This window comes from Diplodia corticola, assembly GCF_001883845.1.
Source record: "Diplodia corticola strain CBS 112549 chromosome Unknown scaffold1, whole genome shotgun sequence".
Classification (NCBI taxonomy): Eukaryota; Fungi; Ascomycota; class Dothideomycetes; order Botryosphaeriales; family Botryosphaeriaceae; genus Diplodia; species Diplodia corticola.
In genome coordinates, this window is record NW_017971480.1 from 1,504,835 (window position 1) to 1,520,618 (window position 15,784).

The 15,784-nt window shown below is 59.0% G+C and overlaps 5 protein-coding genes across 5 annotated transcripts; 3 read left to right on the top strand and 2 right to left on the bottom strand.

Moving 5' to 3' along the window:
• Window positions 1-3: 3 nt before the first annotated feature.
• On the top strand, window positions 4-870 carry BKCO1_1000480 (cytochrome p450; the record flags this gene model as incomplete). Its single annotated transcript, XM_020269882.1, has 1 exon — window positions 4-870. The coding sequence occupies one exon, from the start codon at window positions 4-6 to the stop codon at window positions 868-870; it is 867 nt and encodes a 288-aa protein (XP_020135482.1).
• A 5,200-nt stretch (window positions 871-6,070) lies between these two features.
• On the bottom strand, window positions 6,071-7,499 carry BKCO1_1000481 (metal-dependent amidase aminoacylase carboxypeptidase; the record flags this gene model as incomplete). Its single annotated transcript, XM_020269883.1, has 3 exons — window positions 6,071-6,294; window positions 6,412-6,539; window positions 6,598-7,499. The coding sequence occupies 3 exons, from the start codon at window positions 7,497-7,499 to the stop codon at window positions 6,071-6,073; spliced, it is 1,254 nt and encodes a 417-aa protein (XP_020135483.1).
• A 710-nt stretch (window positions 7,500-8,209) lies between these two features.
• On the top strand, window positions 8,210-10,144 carry BKCO1_1000482 (c6 zinc finger domain protein; the record flags this gene model as incomplete). Its single annotated transcript, XM_020269884.1, has 1 exon — window positions 8,210-10,144. One exon carries the CDS (start codon window positions 8,210-8,212, stop codon window positions 10,142-10,144), a length of 1,935 nt encoding a protein of 644 aa, XP_020135480.1.
• A 1,629-nt stretch (window positions 10,145-11,773) lies between these two features.
• Window positions 11,774-13,975, top strand: BKCO1_1000483 (mfs transporter; the record flags this gene model as incomplete). The annotated part of the gene is made up of 4 exons (XM_020269885.1): window positions 11,774-11,976; window positions 12,451-13,198; window positions 13,261-13,596; window positions 13,664-13,975. The coding sequence occupies 4 exons, from the start codon at window positions 11,774-11,776 to the stop codon at window positions 13,973-13,975; spliced, it is 1,599 nt and encodes a 532-aa protein (XP_020135481.1).
• Window positions 13,976-14,411: 436 nt separating this feature from the next.
• BKCO1_1000484 (uncharacterized protein) lies at window positions 14,412-15,686 on the bottom strand (the record flags this gene model as incomplete). The annotated part of the gene is made up of 1 exon (XM_020269886.1): window positions 14,412-15,686. One exon carries the CDS (start codon window positions 15,684-15,686, stop codon window positions 14,412-14,414), a length of 1,275 nt encoding a protein of 424 aa, XP_020135486.1.
• Between the last annotated feature and the right edge of the window lie 98 nt (window positions 15,687-15,784).

Here is a 15,784-nt window from a genome sequence, read left to right on the forward strand (position 1 = left end):
ATCATGCCCTTCGTGGCCCTCTTCAAGGACAAGTCGTCCAGCAAGTACCAGGACAATGGCATGAGCCGCCAGCGCCAGACCGCCCTGGCCGTCGTCGACGCCTTCAACCGCCTGGACACCACCACCGTCTTCAAACTGCGCGACCGCAGCTGCTGGCGCGAGATCTATCCCAAGTCGCTGGGCGCCGCCCCCCAGGACAACTCGGCCTGCCAGCGCTCGCTCAACATGCTGGCCAACACCTTCAAGGAAATGCACATGTCGGTCCACGAGATCATCGAGGACGTGCCTGCCCGCAAGGTGTGTCTCTGGATCATCGCCACCGGCCGCACCGTCTCCGGGCCCTTCACCAACGAATACGTCTGGAGCCTGGAGTTCGACGAGAGCGGCAGCCAGATCATCCGCTGGAAGGAATTCGCCGACGCCATCTCCACCAAGAACCTCTTCCCCGAGCTGATGGCCGCCTCGGGCAACGACCCGGACCCCATCCTCCCGCAGCAGCACCAGCACGACTCGGCCTCGACCCACAGCGGCAGCACCTCCAGGACCACCGAAGTCAACCTGCCCACCCGTGCGGACAGCATGGTCTCGACCGCCTCCCGCGCCTCCTCTACTCTCTCCTCCCACGGCCTGTCGCACGTCTCGTCCTCGCAGCACAGCACCCAGCCGCTGTACCAGCCCCAGCCCCAGCACCCCCAGCACCCCCAGCAGCTGCAGGAAGGCTCCTCCCCCACACAGCCCCAGCACCCGCAGCAGCCCGGCTCCAAGCCCACCACCCCGCGGCCAAATTCGCAACTGCCGCCTGCCCGCTCGCTGCGCGGCGTGCCGACCGAAATCCAAGGAAACGGCCGGACGCTGGGCACCTTGCGTTGAGCCCGGGGCGCTTGGAAAAAAAGGAACCATCCCGGCAATCGTAAAAATTTCCTCTGAGCGGCATGCGCGTTTCCAAAGTTTGTTTTCGTGGTAGGCAAACCCCCGTTTGCTTTCTCTGTAGACGGGCGAGCAAGGCTGAACTGGATGCAGTACACATGTATTCTTACGGGGGCGTTACGGCTGTGTCTATGTACCGACTACCCAATCCACGGACTGAAGATGGTAGATGGAAAGAGCAACAAAAAGTCCGGACTGGTGCGGCGCCGTGTGAGGTATTCCTTTCCTTTTCCTTGTATCTGTTCCCCTGCTTCTTTTTCATCCATCGTTGTTTCTCTCGCTGGCCGGGGTTTTAAAGAGCCAGAGTCCCTTCTTCTTTCCTTTCTGTCTCAGGGGTGGAGTTTGTACGCGGGACTGGGCTCTCTATCTCTCTCATATGCCACCATCACCATCATCTCGCGGATTTATCTTTGCCTTCACTGCGAAGTTATTTTACCGTTTCCCTTTTTCGAACCTCGCACACGACAAAAAAAAAACCGCACCCACTTACATAAGCTTTGCATACCTGAGATACCCAGTGGCCGGGAGGGAAACATATATAAAGGAAAGCCAGAATTCACGTAATGACAATTGTAGAGTATTCTCCCACCTCTTCTTCCTCGGAAGGTGTGCGACGGAGACTTCCATCGGATCGGTACGTGATTTGATCGCGATCTTTTGGGCGGGCGCTCGCTGGTGAGGTTACTACCGGGACTCCATCGAAGTTCCAGTCGAGGCGTTTGGTAAGGATGTGGTTGGTATTGGACGGAGTGGCACTGCTGAAAGAAAAAAAAAAATTCGTCGACGTGTCTCCCACTTCTTGAAGCAGACCAGGAGCGCCACACCCGCTTCGTCCGTTTCGAGCATTGGAGAGGACCAATACTAGCTACGTTTCAATGCGCCGCCGCGCGACGCGGGGCACAATCGTGGTCCCCCGCATCGTGCCGAGATGCACACCGACACGTCGTCGCCGCCCCTTAGACATCGACAACTAGGGCTAGCTAGGGAGGGAAAAAAATAGAAAGATCGACGAGGAACTGGCAACAGGGGATGAAAAGAAAGGAGAAGGAAAAAAAAAGACAAAGGGAAAAACTAAGCGCTCTCGACTAACTGTACCGAACTCCACCGATCGAACCCTTTTATCAAGGACCTATGGTTGGCCTCATTGCCACTCGGCAAGCCTCGCCAACGCAGCCTCACTTCCAAGGGCATGACAGTGAGTGGTGGGCGTTAAAGCAAAATAAAAAAGATGGTATTCTTTTTCTGATTTAGGGACCGTTGTTGTGCTACTACCGGTTAGCGCTAGGTGAGGTCAACTAGCAATGGTCGGCCAGAATGCTTCCCGCCCACGAGGAATCTTCCCTGGCGAGGAATCCTTCTCGCTTGCATATTGCGTTAGTTCGTTTCGTTTCCCAGTCCTTCATCCTTGATTTCCTTTCTTTTCTTTTTTTCTCAAACGATCTGACCGCCAACCGACTGACCCCCCCGCCCCCTGTGTGGGGGTCAAGCCGCTGGTTTCTTTCTTCCCATTTCGCCAGCGACGTCGGTCTTCCCCGTCTACCGTGAGATATGGAAGTTTGGGATCTCTCCGATTCGCCGCTGCGAGTGCGCCGAGCAACAATAATAGAGGAAGGAAAGAGGCGGGGGGCAAGCGCATTCCGGACGAGGCGGGCGACACGAGAGCCAGAGAAATCCGGGGAAAGCAGCGTGATGTTTGGTTGACGGTGGGGGGGAGCCACGCCCCGAAGGAAGCACCGACGAATCAGATCCTTCCGTCGCGGCAATCGCGCGCGCCCCGCGCCGCCGTGCCGTGCCTTCGCCTTCCCGGGATCGTGGTCGACCGGCCTGCCCGCTTCGCCGCATCGGGTAACCTACGTGTGGCGCTGCTTGGGATTATTGGAAGGAATCGACCTAGCGGAGGTTGGATGCGAGGCGCGTTCAGAGGAAGAAGAAGGAACCGGAATGCTCTCTCTCTCTCTCTCTATCTCTCTCCTCCTGTTGTTGGGGGGCTGTATGCTTTTTTCTCCTTCATGGATACCGTTTTTCTGTGTGGGTCTCCGGTGCGCGGTCTCATTGTGGACGTTGAATGCCTGATGTTTCATGATGGTAACACGGACGTCGAGTAGGTACCAGAGTGTGTAACAAATCATCAGCGCGCCAGACGCAAAGAACATCAGGGTCGACAGGGAAAGGCAGTTATTCTTAAAGTAGACCCGTTGACATGACAAGATGTTTCGGTGTGCATGTACGTTGGCAGCTGCCTCGTCGTATTTGGACAAAACGCGGGAATAGAAAGATATTTGGCCGTAGGACTTGCACAACTACAAGGTCATCGAGGATGAATACAAAGGTTGGAAAGCTTGCAGTGTATGTACTCAGAGATCTCTACGCTCAAGCGACTTTCTGATGCCGCTGTAGACTTCGGCTGGTTGGTTTCTGTCATGCATCCAAGAGGTTACGCTCTATTACTCCAGTGCCTACCTCAGAAAAGCATCTCGCGAAAAAAATTCCTCAGCTGTTGACATAGTTGTAACTACGTGACGGCAGATGTCTCCCGCATGCTACCTCCTTTTCCCCCCTGCCCGGAGCATACTCCGAGATCCAGCAACAGGGTTACGTCAACCTCAAGATACCCCGTCACCGCAACTCGACTTCTCCACATCTCTTTCGCAACCCCCCCGGCGACCTTTTGTACCCTTGAAAGCGAACCTTTCCCAAACAAGGGCCCTAGAAACAACCTCGAACGTAGAGAGCCAGGGGACCATGTCCGATGTAGTTACGTGCGGCCTCTAAAGAGTAAAGCGGGTGTAGTCCGAACTCGGCCGAGTGACGGCCCGTGTTGCAACGCACGCTCCAGACCATCACCCGGGTCCCGGAAAGGGGGCGATGGTCCACATCCACGTACAAGAGATGACGGACGTTACAAGACTACGCGAAGAAGTGTTCCTCATCCACTGAGGCTCCAGTGCCCTACCCGAGGCATTTGCTGCAAAGGATGTTAGAGAGGATCGGATGGAAGCATCGGGCTGGGTATAATGCGGCGGCCTTCTGTCCTCACCGCCATCAGCATCGCACCTCCGTGTCAGAGCTGACAAAGCTATGCCAACCCGCCTTAGCATATTATGCCGAACACGACACCTTGCCGTGACCGAGTGTGCCCCGAATCGCGCATCTTTGGTCCTCCCGTGGCAGCAACTGGTCTTCTACAGCCTCGCGGTAGCTCAAACCGGCCAATTGTGACGACAAGAAGTAGGACTCTTGGATATATTGCGGCGCGTTTTTGCGTTGACGAAGAGATGATCTTAGGTATGTCGACTTAATTCCCACAACCGGGCCGATGCCTGGTTTGTTAGCACATCATGGGGCGTCGAAGCAAGCAGAGAGAACATTTCGGAAGCGCCGTCTTGACGATTGAGTTTTGTAATACAGCCGTTGAGCGGCCGGCAGATTGGTGTCATTGCCTATCGTCATCTGTGTGCGGCCGAACGCTGCGTTCTCGGAAGCAAAAGAACGAGTGGTTGACGTGGTGAAAGCCCAACGGGTGTCTGAATTTTGTTGATGCTTTGTTTTTCCAAAGACAGCCTTACAGCGGATGAAGAAAGAAATCGTCTCCTCCTCCATCTATCCCACGTAAGTAGTAGAGTACCATATCTGTATGCACTCGAACAGTGTAAATGTTCGCATTTACATCCGGATGTCTTCTTCTAATACCTCTGGAGATCAGCTGTTTCAGAAGCATAAAATAACAACTAGCAATTCGGCGGCGTGGGTTGCGTTGGCCGTGGGCTGGATTGCGATTCTGTTCACCTTAGCTCGCCAGTCGTCTTCGGCTCCGGCCTCCTTTCGGGCGCCTCAAATTGGGGTTCCAGGCGGGGTGTGGTAGTCGATTCTAGAACCATCGTCATTGGTGTCGGAATCCATTATCCACTGCTTTGCCGTCGACGGGTGCAGCCGCGATATTTTTGAGATATTCATTCTCGGACATGACGTTCATAGCGGCGTCCTTCCTTTCCCCACCCGGGCATCTTTCTTAGGAAGGCTAGGACTTCGCCTGACAACCACACCTTTAATTAAATGCGTGGTAGCCTCTCGAACCGTGCTCTCGACTTTAGCCCTGTGGCTTTTCAACCACGATTCGAAGTAGTGCCTCTTGCCGAAGACGGTAAGCATGCCAGTAATCGCAATCCCATGGGTACGGAGTGCCCTCGCGATAATTTTGGAGGGTTGTATGAATCTTAGAGTTCTACGTGTCCATATCAAACATTCGTTCCGGGTCAGTCTCCCCGAAGTAGTCCTTTGTCTTGTACTTATCAGCTTTATCCGATACCGGCATTCGCGTCCGCCCTATTGAACTATTTCTCGAGAGCGCGGGCGTTGAAGAGGGACACGCCATCCTCCATGAGCTGTTGGGTGGATAGAGGCGACAAAGGCACCACCGTCGAGCGATAGTACCCGGGTCGAGGTGGCCGAGACGGCCGAAGGTATGCATGTACATGTAGGAAACTGTCAGTCGGTGTGATCACAGCCGGGTGTAGGAAGTGAAGCTGAAAGCTGGATGATTATTGAATACTACTGCTATATGAGGTCTATATAGGCGCATGAAGAAAGGGAGGTTTAACAAGGTGGTGTTGTTCAAGCAAGGGGCGTATTCATGACGACACGTTGTTGAATGAGACCCTTGTTGAGCGATGATGACCTTCGCGATCCTTGTTGAATGATGATGATCATCATGATCTTTTGATGATGTAGTCGAACAGAAACCCTGTGGGTAGGACTACAATGAAGTAGCCTTCCGCAGAAAGCAGAAGTTAGTCTGCCTCGAGAGAAGCCGATTGAGGGCCGGCTGAGCCACAGAGAGGAGTGGGGGGGGGTGGGCGGAGCATGACACCAGCCGCGGGGTGGTTGCGCTGGTGGTGTCGGGTAGAGAGAGGAAAGGAAGTCGACGAGCGGGCGGTTTTTGGTGTCGCGAACGCGCAGCGCCAGCGGCGCTAACCGAAAGTGGGATAGCTAGAAAACAGACGTTCACCAAAAGGCGGTTCTCACTCTTACCCGGCCTTGCACGTCACGTCACCTGTGTTTGGTGCATAGCGACGCAGCGTAGCTGAGGAACAGACAACAGTGTGTGGCGAAAAACAGCATGCTATACAATTGGTTAATCCTAACCTCAATCGTCTCGCTCGAAATCTCTTCTCGCGTCTTCCGCAATATCGTCATCCGTCAAAACCCTCCAGCCCAACATGGCCATTCCCTTGGCGCACGTGATGGCCGCGGTATGTGCTTCATCCGTACCAGCGGCGGCCGCGAAGCCCGGATGATGCCCAACGACATGCTTAGGAGCCGGGATACCAAAGGCGCCATGGAAGCTCGGCACTGTGTACGAGACGTTGCCTGAAATCAAGTCCGAATTAGCTTGAAGAACGAAAGGAGCACTACTACGCTTTGATACGAGCAATTCGAGTTTGAGAAAAATTCTCTCAAGACTCGGGCCTGAGTAGGAGAACGTACCCATATCGGTAGACGCAGTAGCAGGCTCATCCTCGTTCAGGATGATCTTCTCGCCCAACGCGGCCATATCGTCGACGTATGTCTGGCAAAGAGTCAGGTTGGCACGCAGATCCATGTACATCGGACCCCTGGGCGAAGAGTCAGCGATCAACCAGGCGGGCCGAGAAAAGCAGCGGGCCGACTCACTCGACGATGTTGACGCTGCAGCCCGTGGCGGCAGCGGCGGCGTGGAAGCAGGCATCGACGCGCTCGCGCAGGGCGTTCGCAGCCTTGACCTTGGGTGCGCGCACGTTCCAGGCCATGCGAGTGTAGGCGGGGATGACGTTGGGCACGCGACCGCCGTCCTCGATGACACCGTGCACGCGCTCGTCCGGGCGGATCTGCTGGCGCAGCATCGAGACGTTGGTGTAGGCGGCGACGGCGGCGTCGAGGGCGTTGACGCCGTCCCACGGCTGGGCGCCGGCGTGGGCAGCGCGCCCCGAGAACTCGACCTTGAACTTGTGGCTGCAGATGAGCTTGAAGCCGGCCAGCCCGCTCGCGCCCGGTATCTTGGCCATGTGGCCGGCGACGGGATGCGCCATGATGGCCGCCGCCGTCGACGCTGGGATGGCGCCCGCTTCGAGCAGCTTGATCTTGCCACCGCCGCCCTCCTCGGCCGGAGTGCCCAGGATGCGGATCCGACCGTTGAAGCCCAGCGCCTGCTGCGCTTTGGCCGCGCCGATGAAGGCGGCAACGGACGAGGTCGCAATCAGGTTGTGGCCGCACGAGTGGCCGATGCCCGGCAGCGCGTCGTACTCGGCGCAGTAGACGATCTCACGTGCGTCGCCGGCGGTGCTGCCAACCGACGCCTCAAACGAGGTCGCGAGGCCATATGCGTGGCGCGTCACGGCGAAGCCCTGGCTCTCGAGAAAGGCACACAGGGCGTCGTGGGCGTGGACTTCCTCGTATGCGGTCTCCGGATGGCCATGGATGTCCCTGTTCAGCGCACGGAGGGCGACGTCGGCAGCGTCAATGGCTGCGTTCACCGTCCGACGGGCCTCTTCGGCATGGCTGGATCGGACCTGGATGGGGAACTTGGACTGGGTCATGGTGGAGGTTTCGAGATCGACCAGCCTCCAGACGTCGCCGACCTCATGCCGGGCTGTCCTTTTATTGCAGCGTGTTGCCTCTAGCAGAAGTGGACCTCCGGATAGCGCCTGGGGTCGGTGGCCAGTCGTGGCAACGCATGGTGCTCGCGATGGGATGAGGGTCTGGGCCTGGGACCTGGGACGAGTTTTGAAGAATTGCCGACCTTCACCACTGCTGCTGCACTAGCCTCAGCCTGTGCCCTGGCGCGAGTTGCCAAGGCTTTAGTGAGGTTGGCGGAGCTTGTCACCTCCCTCTTCTGCGCCCCCGCAGGCCACAGCCACAGCCGAAGTCGCCCCGCCACCATCACGAGCCTCTGCTCTGGCTCGCCCGCCTCGCCCACGGCGCCCGCAGGCCCCTTTTGTCATCCGGCCGCGCTACGCTGTGCCCCGCGGCTTCCCCGGCAAGCCGTGGCCCTGCGGGTGCACCGGGCGGGCACCGGGCGGGCACCGTGGCGGATGGAGATGGGGAGGATGGGCGGCGTTGTCGGCTGGCCCGCCCCCGCTACGTGACTCGATTTCTCTAGGGGCAGTTTTTAGTCCAACCGTCCGCCGGCTAATTCGGCGGCGGCGGCGGACGCGCGATCTTCTACAGAAACAGCCGACAACAAGCAAGCAAGAACCGTCCCCCCCTCGTTTCCGCCATCCCATCATACGGCACCGCTCAGCCGAGTATGCAGGCTGATCAAGCCGCACCCAAGCCGCTCCAAGCCCAGTCGCCGGACGAATCATCGAGCTCGCCGCCGGCCCGGCCAGACGACACCACCATCACCGCCACATCGCCCCAGTCTACACTACCACACCGGCCCGCCGCCAATCGAAGCGGGCCGCGCTCGCGCCAGGGATGCTGGACCTGCCGCGAAAAAAAGGTCAAATGTGACGAGGGACGTCCCGTGTGCCAGCGCTGCGTCCGCCTGAGGCGCCAGTGCGACTACAGGCCTCGCCCACGTAAGCCCTACACCAGAAAGGCCTCCAGCGCCCGTACTCCGTCGGCCTCGTCGGCCCGGGCCGACACTCCATCGCAGGGCGCCGCCAGTCCGTCGAGCAGCAGCAGCAGCAGCGGCAGCAGCGACCGCGACCCTCAGTCTCCGCCCGACTACTGCCGGCCCCCCATCCCCAGCAGCACCGCCGCACAGATCATCGCCAGGAGAGCATCCAGACACGACAGCCTGGCCACCCTCGCCTCGGGCCTGCAGCAGCCCGAGATGGCCGCCGCCTGCTCCGTCGTCTTCACCCCGGCCGACCACGAGGCCATCTACTACTACCGCACCCGCTTCTCCACTAACCACCACACCAAGAACCCCGAGTACTCGGTCTTCTCGCTGCTGTTCCTGCAGGCCCAGCGCCATGCCATGCCCATGCACATGATCCTGGCCCTGGCCGACCAGGAGCTGCTGTGGCTGCGCAGCTCCCACCAGGATCTCATCCCGGTGGCCAGCCGGCCCAACTCGCCCAAGTCGGTCAGCCACTACACGGAGGCCCTGCATCTCATGACGCAGCAGATGAACGCCGGAGACGCCGACCTCGACCTCGACCAGGTGCTGGCCGCGCTGTGGCTCATGATTGCGTACGAGCAAAAGTACGGTGACGGCGGTGGCATCGGCCTGTCGAAGCACCTGCAGGGTGCCGCGTCGATCCTGCGGACGCGCTTCCAGCCTCTGCTGCAGGTGTCGGCGACCAATGAGGAGCCGAGCGAGGCCATGGACGTCGATGGCACGAGCCAGGCAGCGTGCTCACCGCCGGCGAGCCAGGCCCTGATCTCCTTCTTCGCCGCCCGCATGATGGTGTGGATGGCGGTGCTGGATGCCGGGGCCGCGTTCGGCATAGGCTCCAATCTGGGCGGGTCCGTCAACCAGCTGGTGCGGCAGATCGCCGGTGAGGAAAACGGCAAGCTGCTGCGGGGCTTCAACGCGATCCACGAGTACAGCGAGCCACTTTTCCGCACCACCTGGGGCGAGCGGTACCCGCAGGCCGAGCTCGTCGACGACATGGACAACCGCAAGGTGTACAGCCTGTACGCCAAGGCGGCGCTGGTCCGGTACGAGAACGCCGAGTTCAGCGCCGCCCTGCACCGCGGCGACGACCGGGATGCCGCGCGGCGCGCGCTCAACATCGAGGACGCCTTCGGCCTGCTGCGCGACGAGTTCGCCGAGCTGCTGGCCCTGGCGTCGCAGCTGAGCCCGGACGTCGACCACAGCCGCCGGCTGCACCAGAACATCCGCTACGTGGTGCCCCACTACTACGCCATGGAGCTCGAGTTCCTGCGGCTGACGCGGTTCGCGGAGCCGCTGGCGGCGCCCAACGCGACGCAGAAGCGGGCGCTGCAGGAGATCATGAACCTGGCGTACCAGGGGTACAAGCACGACGGCGAGCGGTTCCTGGCGCGCATCCCGCTGCCGCTGCTGTTCGCGGGCATGGAGACGGATGACCTCATCCACCGGTCGTGGATCCTCGACCGCTACCAGGGCCTCACCAAGTACGGCAAGAACTACGCACGGGCGTTCGCGTGCCTCAAGGCGGTGGTGGATGAGCAGGACAAGGCGGGCGGCAGGCGGGTCGATCACATGTTGCTGCTGGCCGAAGGCCGGTTTGAGCACTTTGTGATCTGATCGACCCGACTTGGCTTAAAGTTTTTTTTTTCCTATCGTTGTTCTTGTACACCCACCGTTGTATGCCCTTTTAATCAATGAGACCTGGAGAGGAGAGATAGATACCCGAGAAAGAGAAAGAGAGAGAGAGAGAGAGCGCGGTCGAGAGAGGTCGAGAGAGATCAGCAGAGAGATCAACCCACGCCATTCGTATTGCATGTAAGTATCTACTAGTATATAGAGTCTAGCCATTTGGAGACGCGTACGAGTTTATGGATGACGATTGAAATGAGGACAAGGCCGGGGTCACCGCCCATCGAAACTTCAGTGTCGCAGCTCTCATAGCCGGACCAGAGTGTTTTGGTGCAGTTGTAGCAACAAGAGAAGGCGAGCTAGTGCGCGGAGCTTGTCCTCGTTCGACCAGAGACAACACGCAAGCGCGCCTACAGGGCTGGGCTAGCTCGGGCCGGAAGGCGGAGGCGGGGGTTCGCGCGGACGGGTGGTCCCACGTCTCCACTGGTGTCAGAAAACGCTCCGCCGGTCATGATACCGTCAACCGCCTTGCATCACTCGGCCCAGCAGCCTCCAGCGCTCAGGAGCTTACGGCCGTTCGGCAGACTCGCAGCTTGAAGGTGAGCCACGTCGATAACCCTTTCATACCGGGTGGTGCACGGGGCGCAGTTTGCTTCCCCAAATTGAGCCAAGTTTGATCAGCCCGGATGCAACAGCATGCCAATTTGAAACGGGCGCGACATTTGCTGGATGCGAAGGTAGCGCTGCGCACGTTTTTCCGTGCCTTGTCCCGCGCGTACCGTCCTGGCTCCCCTGCCCTGCCCGCTATTCCGCATCGCTCCTGTCAACTGCACGGCAAGAGTCAGTCAAACCATGGTCCTGCAACCGCGCCGCACTCCCACCCTCTCCATTTCATTTTCTTTGGCTTCGGTTCCACTTTTGTTTTTTACCTTCGCCGCACTACTCTCGCTTCGCCTCGACGCTTTACTCTTTCTTCTGCCCGCCGCCTGCCTGCTTGGGACGGAACGGCGACAATCGGATGATTGGCAAGTGGACCTGCTCCCCGCTTTATTGTCCAGCATCCGCGCGGGCTGCTAGGTAAATTATAATAACGACACACTAGCAGCGCGACTAAGTCTCTCATCTCTCGCCTCTCGTTCTCGTGTACCTCTCGTCCCTTCCTCCTCGCCGTTGTCGTCGCTCCGTCGTGTCGTCGTTGGGTCTTGCGTCACCGACACACGAACGCCCGCCCGCGCTCTTCTCTCCGCCGACTCGACTCGACACGATCAAAGCGCCACCACAGCTTCGGCTCGCTCGCCGTCCGGCCCTCCCGCCCCCCCTGAAAATCTCGCCTCCCCCGTCCGTCCCCCGCCCAACCCGACCGCCCGAATCTCGGACCGGGGCTGTCTGCGCGCGCTCGTGCTTCACGAACACACCCACACACGTACCTACGAACCCCACAGCTGGCCGACGATCCGGGTTCATCTCGCTTCCCTTTGCTCGACGCGAGACGCGCATTCACGCCGCTGAGAAGAGAAGAAAAAAAAATATTGGCCAACGCAGGCGGATGCACCTTGCGAGTTTGTAAGGGGAAGAAAAAATAGGAAGAGAAGTGTCGCTCAGTAAAGAGAAATAAAAATGAACATGTCGTCGGCGCCCGAGGCGTACGCGCCAGAGAAGGGCGAAGGCGTCGCTGCGACTACTACGAGCGCTTCTGCTGCGGCGGCGGCCAATCATGGTGACGCGACGTTGGAGGATTTGGGGTCGGATGCTGGGGGCTTGGACGAGCTGGAGGTGAGCCCGGAGGATGATCGGAGGATCTTGAGGAGGATTGATTGTTGGTGAGTTTGTCCGTTTTTTTTTTTTTTCGTTCTTTGCGCTTTGGTGCTTCTTTTGCTCTCTGTCTCTGTCTCTGTCTCGTGTGATTTCCTCTTTTTTTTGGTGGTGGTGGTCCGTGGTGATTCCCCCGTCTGCACTGCAATTGGAGTCTTCGGAGAATCATGTTCTTCGCTTGCGATTCCCATCCCATTATCCATCACTTGGGAGGACATACCCACTATGGGCGCAGAAAGAACAGAATCACCTACATGGCATGGGCAGCAGAATCAATGTCTGGATGCTTTTGTACAATTTGGTCCTTATATCTGCGTCTGGATATTATCTGCTTCACCTCCTCACGAAGATGGCTGTTTAAAGCTACATTTACATCAGAGAATTTGCTTCAACTACCCACACAAATACCTACCGAAGATCAATTTCTTTCCGCACCCACCACATCCCCCGCCACTCACCACTAACCAAACCCCACCTCCCAGCCTCCTCCCCATCCTCGCCATCTCCTACATGTTCCAATTCCTCGACAAGCAAGCCATGGGCTACACGGCCATCCTCGACCTGCGCACCGACCTCTCCCTCACCGGCCACGCCTACTCGTGGGCGGGCAGCATCTTCTACTTCGGCTACCTCGCGGCGTCGTGGCCCGTGGCGGCGCTGCTCGTGCGCTTCCCCGTCGGCAAGACGCTCGCGACGTCGGTGTGCGCGTGGGCCGTCGTGCTCATGCTCATGGCCGCGTGCCGCGACGCCGCCGGCCTGCTCACCGCCCGCTTCTTCCTCGGCATGTGCGAGGCCGCCGTCGCCCCCGGCTTCAGCGTCGTCACCAGCATGTGGTACAAGCGCCAGGAGCAGCCGCTGCGGCACGGCGCGTGGTTCTTGGGGAACGTCGTCAGCGGCCTGTTTGGGAGCGTGTTGGCGTATTCGATGGCGAGCGTCAAGAGCGAGACGCTCGCCGCGTGGCAGGCCGTTTTCGTCGTCTTTGGCGCCTTTTCGTTGGCGTGGAGCGTGGTCTTGTTTTGGGGCATTCCGGACAGTCCGACTCGCGCGTGGTTTTTGAAGGGCAGGGAGGATGCGCGGTTGGCGGTGGCGAGGGTCAAGCAGAACTTGACCGGGATTAAGAGTAGGGAGTGGAAGGGGAGTCAGGTCGTGGAGGCGTTGAAGGATCCGCAGAGTTGGTTGTTTGTGCTCATTCAGCTTTGTGGGAACATTCCGAATGGCGGCGTCACGACGGTGAGTTTTGGGTGTCCGATGGGAGATGGCGGGATAACCTGGCTAATGTGGGATGCGTACAGTTCGCTTCTGTTATTGTCAACGGCCTTGGCTTCAGCGTCAAGCAGACACTCCTCATCGGCATGGTTGCCACCGCGTTCCAGTTTGTCTACGTGCTGATGGCCGCCGGCGGCGCCACCTTCTTCCGCAACACGCGCACCTACTGGCTCGTCTGGAACTTCGTCGTCTCGCTCGTCGGCGCCATCATGGCGCGCGAGATCGACCCCGAAAAACACATTTGGGCCAAGTTTTTCGGATACTGCCTTCTCATCTGCTTCTCCGCAAACTTCCCGCTCATGCTCAGCCTGACGGCGGCGAATGTCGGCGGCTTCACCAAGAAGAATACGGTCAACGCTATGGTGAGTGATGACCTGTCCCCATCCCCTCTCCGTTCTCGCAGGACTGACGTCGTTTCCTTACTTCCAGCTCTTCGTCTCCTACTGCGTCGGCAACATCATCGGCCCGCAGCTCTTCTTCGAGCGCGAAGCCCCAAAGTACCAGTCTGGCTTCTTGGCCATGTTGATCTGCTTCGTGCTCGGCATCATCTTCAGCGTGGCTCTGCGTTTCTACTACGTCTGGGAGAACAAACGTCGCGACACCAAGGCCGCTGTCGGAAGCGACGGGCTCGGCGGCAACGCCGATATCGCTGACGCCGAGGTGCGACAGGAGTCTGCCATCATGCTGAACCTGTTGGATAAGACAGATAGGGATATGGCCCAGTTCAGGTATGTGTATTAATGGGTGCTTGATGGCTTCGGAAGGTATGTGAAAAAGGATATGGAAAAAAAGGAAGGAAGGACTTTGCATGAGCAAAGTTTCGTAAGCGTTGTGATGGATTGGGTGGATGGAGATTGCAGCGTTCGAGCAAGCAGAGCTTTATATCCTCGTTGAATTTGATTTTAGACGTCTTTTCCAGTCATCATCTGCTCGCATCCGTGCCGTGATGATCCGCCCTTCAACAGATGGTTTGATATCCAAGCCATACCACTCTCGTTGAACCACCATGGACTACTGCAAAGAAGCTATGCCATACTTCAACAAGAAATCCCTATAAGAGTCGATAACCAGTGCATACACCACGCGTAGTCGTTCCTAGAGTAGTCAGTGTCATCGAGAACAGGCATCTGTAGCAAAAAGCACCGTGGATCCCGGTAAAAGCCCATGCAGATCAGGGTTAACGATTCCCGAACATCCTCTTCGAGGAGTCATCGGAGCCATCGCAGCTTCCCCATTCAGCGACATCAGACTCCATATCGCTCTCAGCCTCCTCCTCAGCCTCCTGATCGCCATCCTCCTCGCCCCCACCCGCCTCCGTCTCCAGGCGCCACACAACCGCGCGACGCACACAGCCCTCGCCGCCCGCGAGCTCCTCCCCAACCGACAGCCCTGAGCGCCGCACCTCCTCATCGCCACCTCCGCCGTGCACACTAGTACCGCACCAGCAGCGCCACCGGCGTGCCCCCCCATCCTCATCATCCAGCATCCCCGTCTCCGTCCCCGTCCCCGCTCCATCCCCCCCGCCATCAAGCTCCTCCACCGCATCAAACCACACCGTCCCACCCCCATCATCGCTCTCACCCTCCTCACCTTCCTCCCCCTCACCCTCCTCATCCTCCTCATCCTCATCCACCTCCTCAACCCCGCTCCACCGCCGCGCAACGAACCGCATCCGCCCGCCGTGGACCAAGAACCGGTCCAGCCCTTCGGGCACGTACGCGCGTCGCGTCTGCATGACGAGCGGCGCGGGGCCGTACCGGCAGAGCTGGACTACTGCTGCGGCGGCGAGGGGGAGGGGGTGGGCTTGGGCGGTGGATGTGGAGGTGAAGGTGGGCATGGCGGGCGCGTAGGGCGGTGGTGGGGAGAAGGGTGGTGGCGGCGACGGCGACGGCCTGGTGGGTGGTGCGGTGGTGGTTGGATTCGGCGGCGGCGGCGGCGGCGGCGGCGGCGGCGGCGCGGGTGCGGGGGCGTGGCGCTGGGGAGCGGGAGCGAGCATTTGGGTGGGGTGGGGCGGGGTGGGCTGGTCTGGTCTGGTCTGGTCGGGTGGGTTGTTTGGAGGGAGGATGGTGAGGTTTCGCTGGAGGGTGGTGCGGGTTAGGATCGAGTTGAGACAACTGTCGTCGTTGGGGTCGTTGCGGTTGTCGTCGATGTCGTTGATCTTCCGGTCGTTTTCGTCCCCGCTGGATTGTGGTCGGCGCGTGAGACGTGACAAGAGGATGATGGTGGTAGAAGAAGCAGGCTCGTGTGATGTCGGCACTGCGCTGACCTTGGAGGCTTGTCGCTGTGGAGTATGCGTCCAAGGCTCCAAGCCGCCACCGTGTGGCTGAGGTACAGTGCTCACTGCTGCGGTCGCAATCACTTGCCGTGAGTGAGACTCTTCATTATTTTCTCGGCTCGATCTACTCGTCTCCCTTTGCTGTGGGCATAGTGATAGATGCTGACACTTGCGCATGCGAACCAGTGAGATGACAGATGATCAGCTAGTGCATTTAGAGGTGGGATGACTTGCAACCCATGCCATGCACTTCCTGCGCCATCCGTGGATGGAGT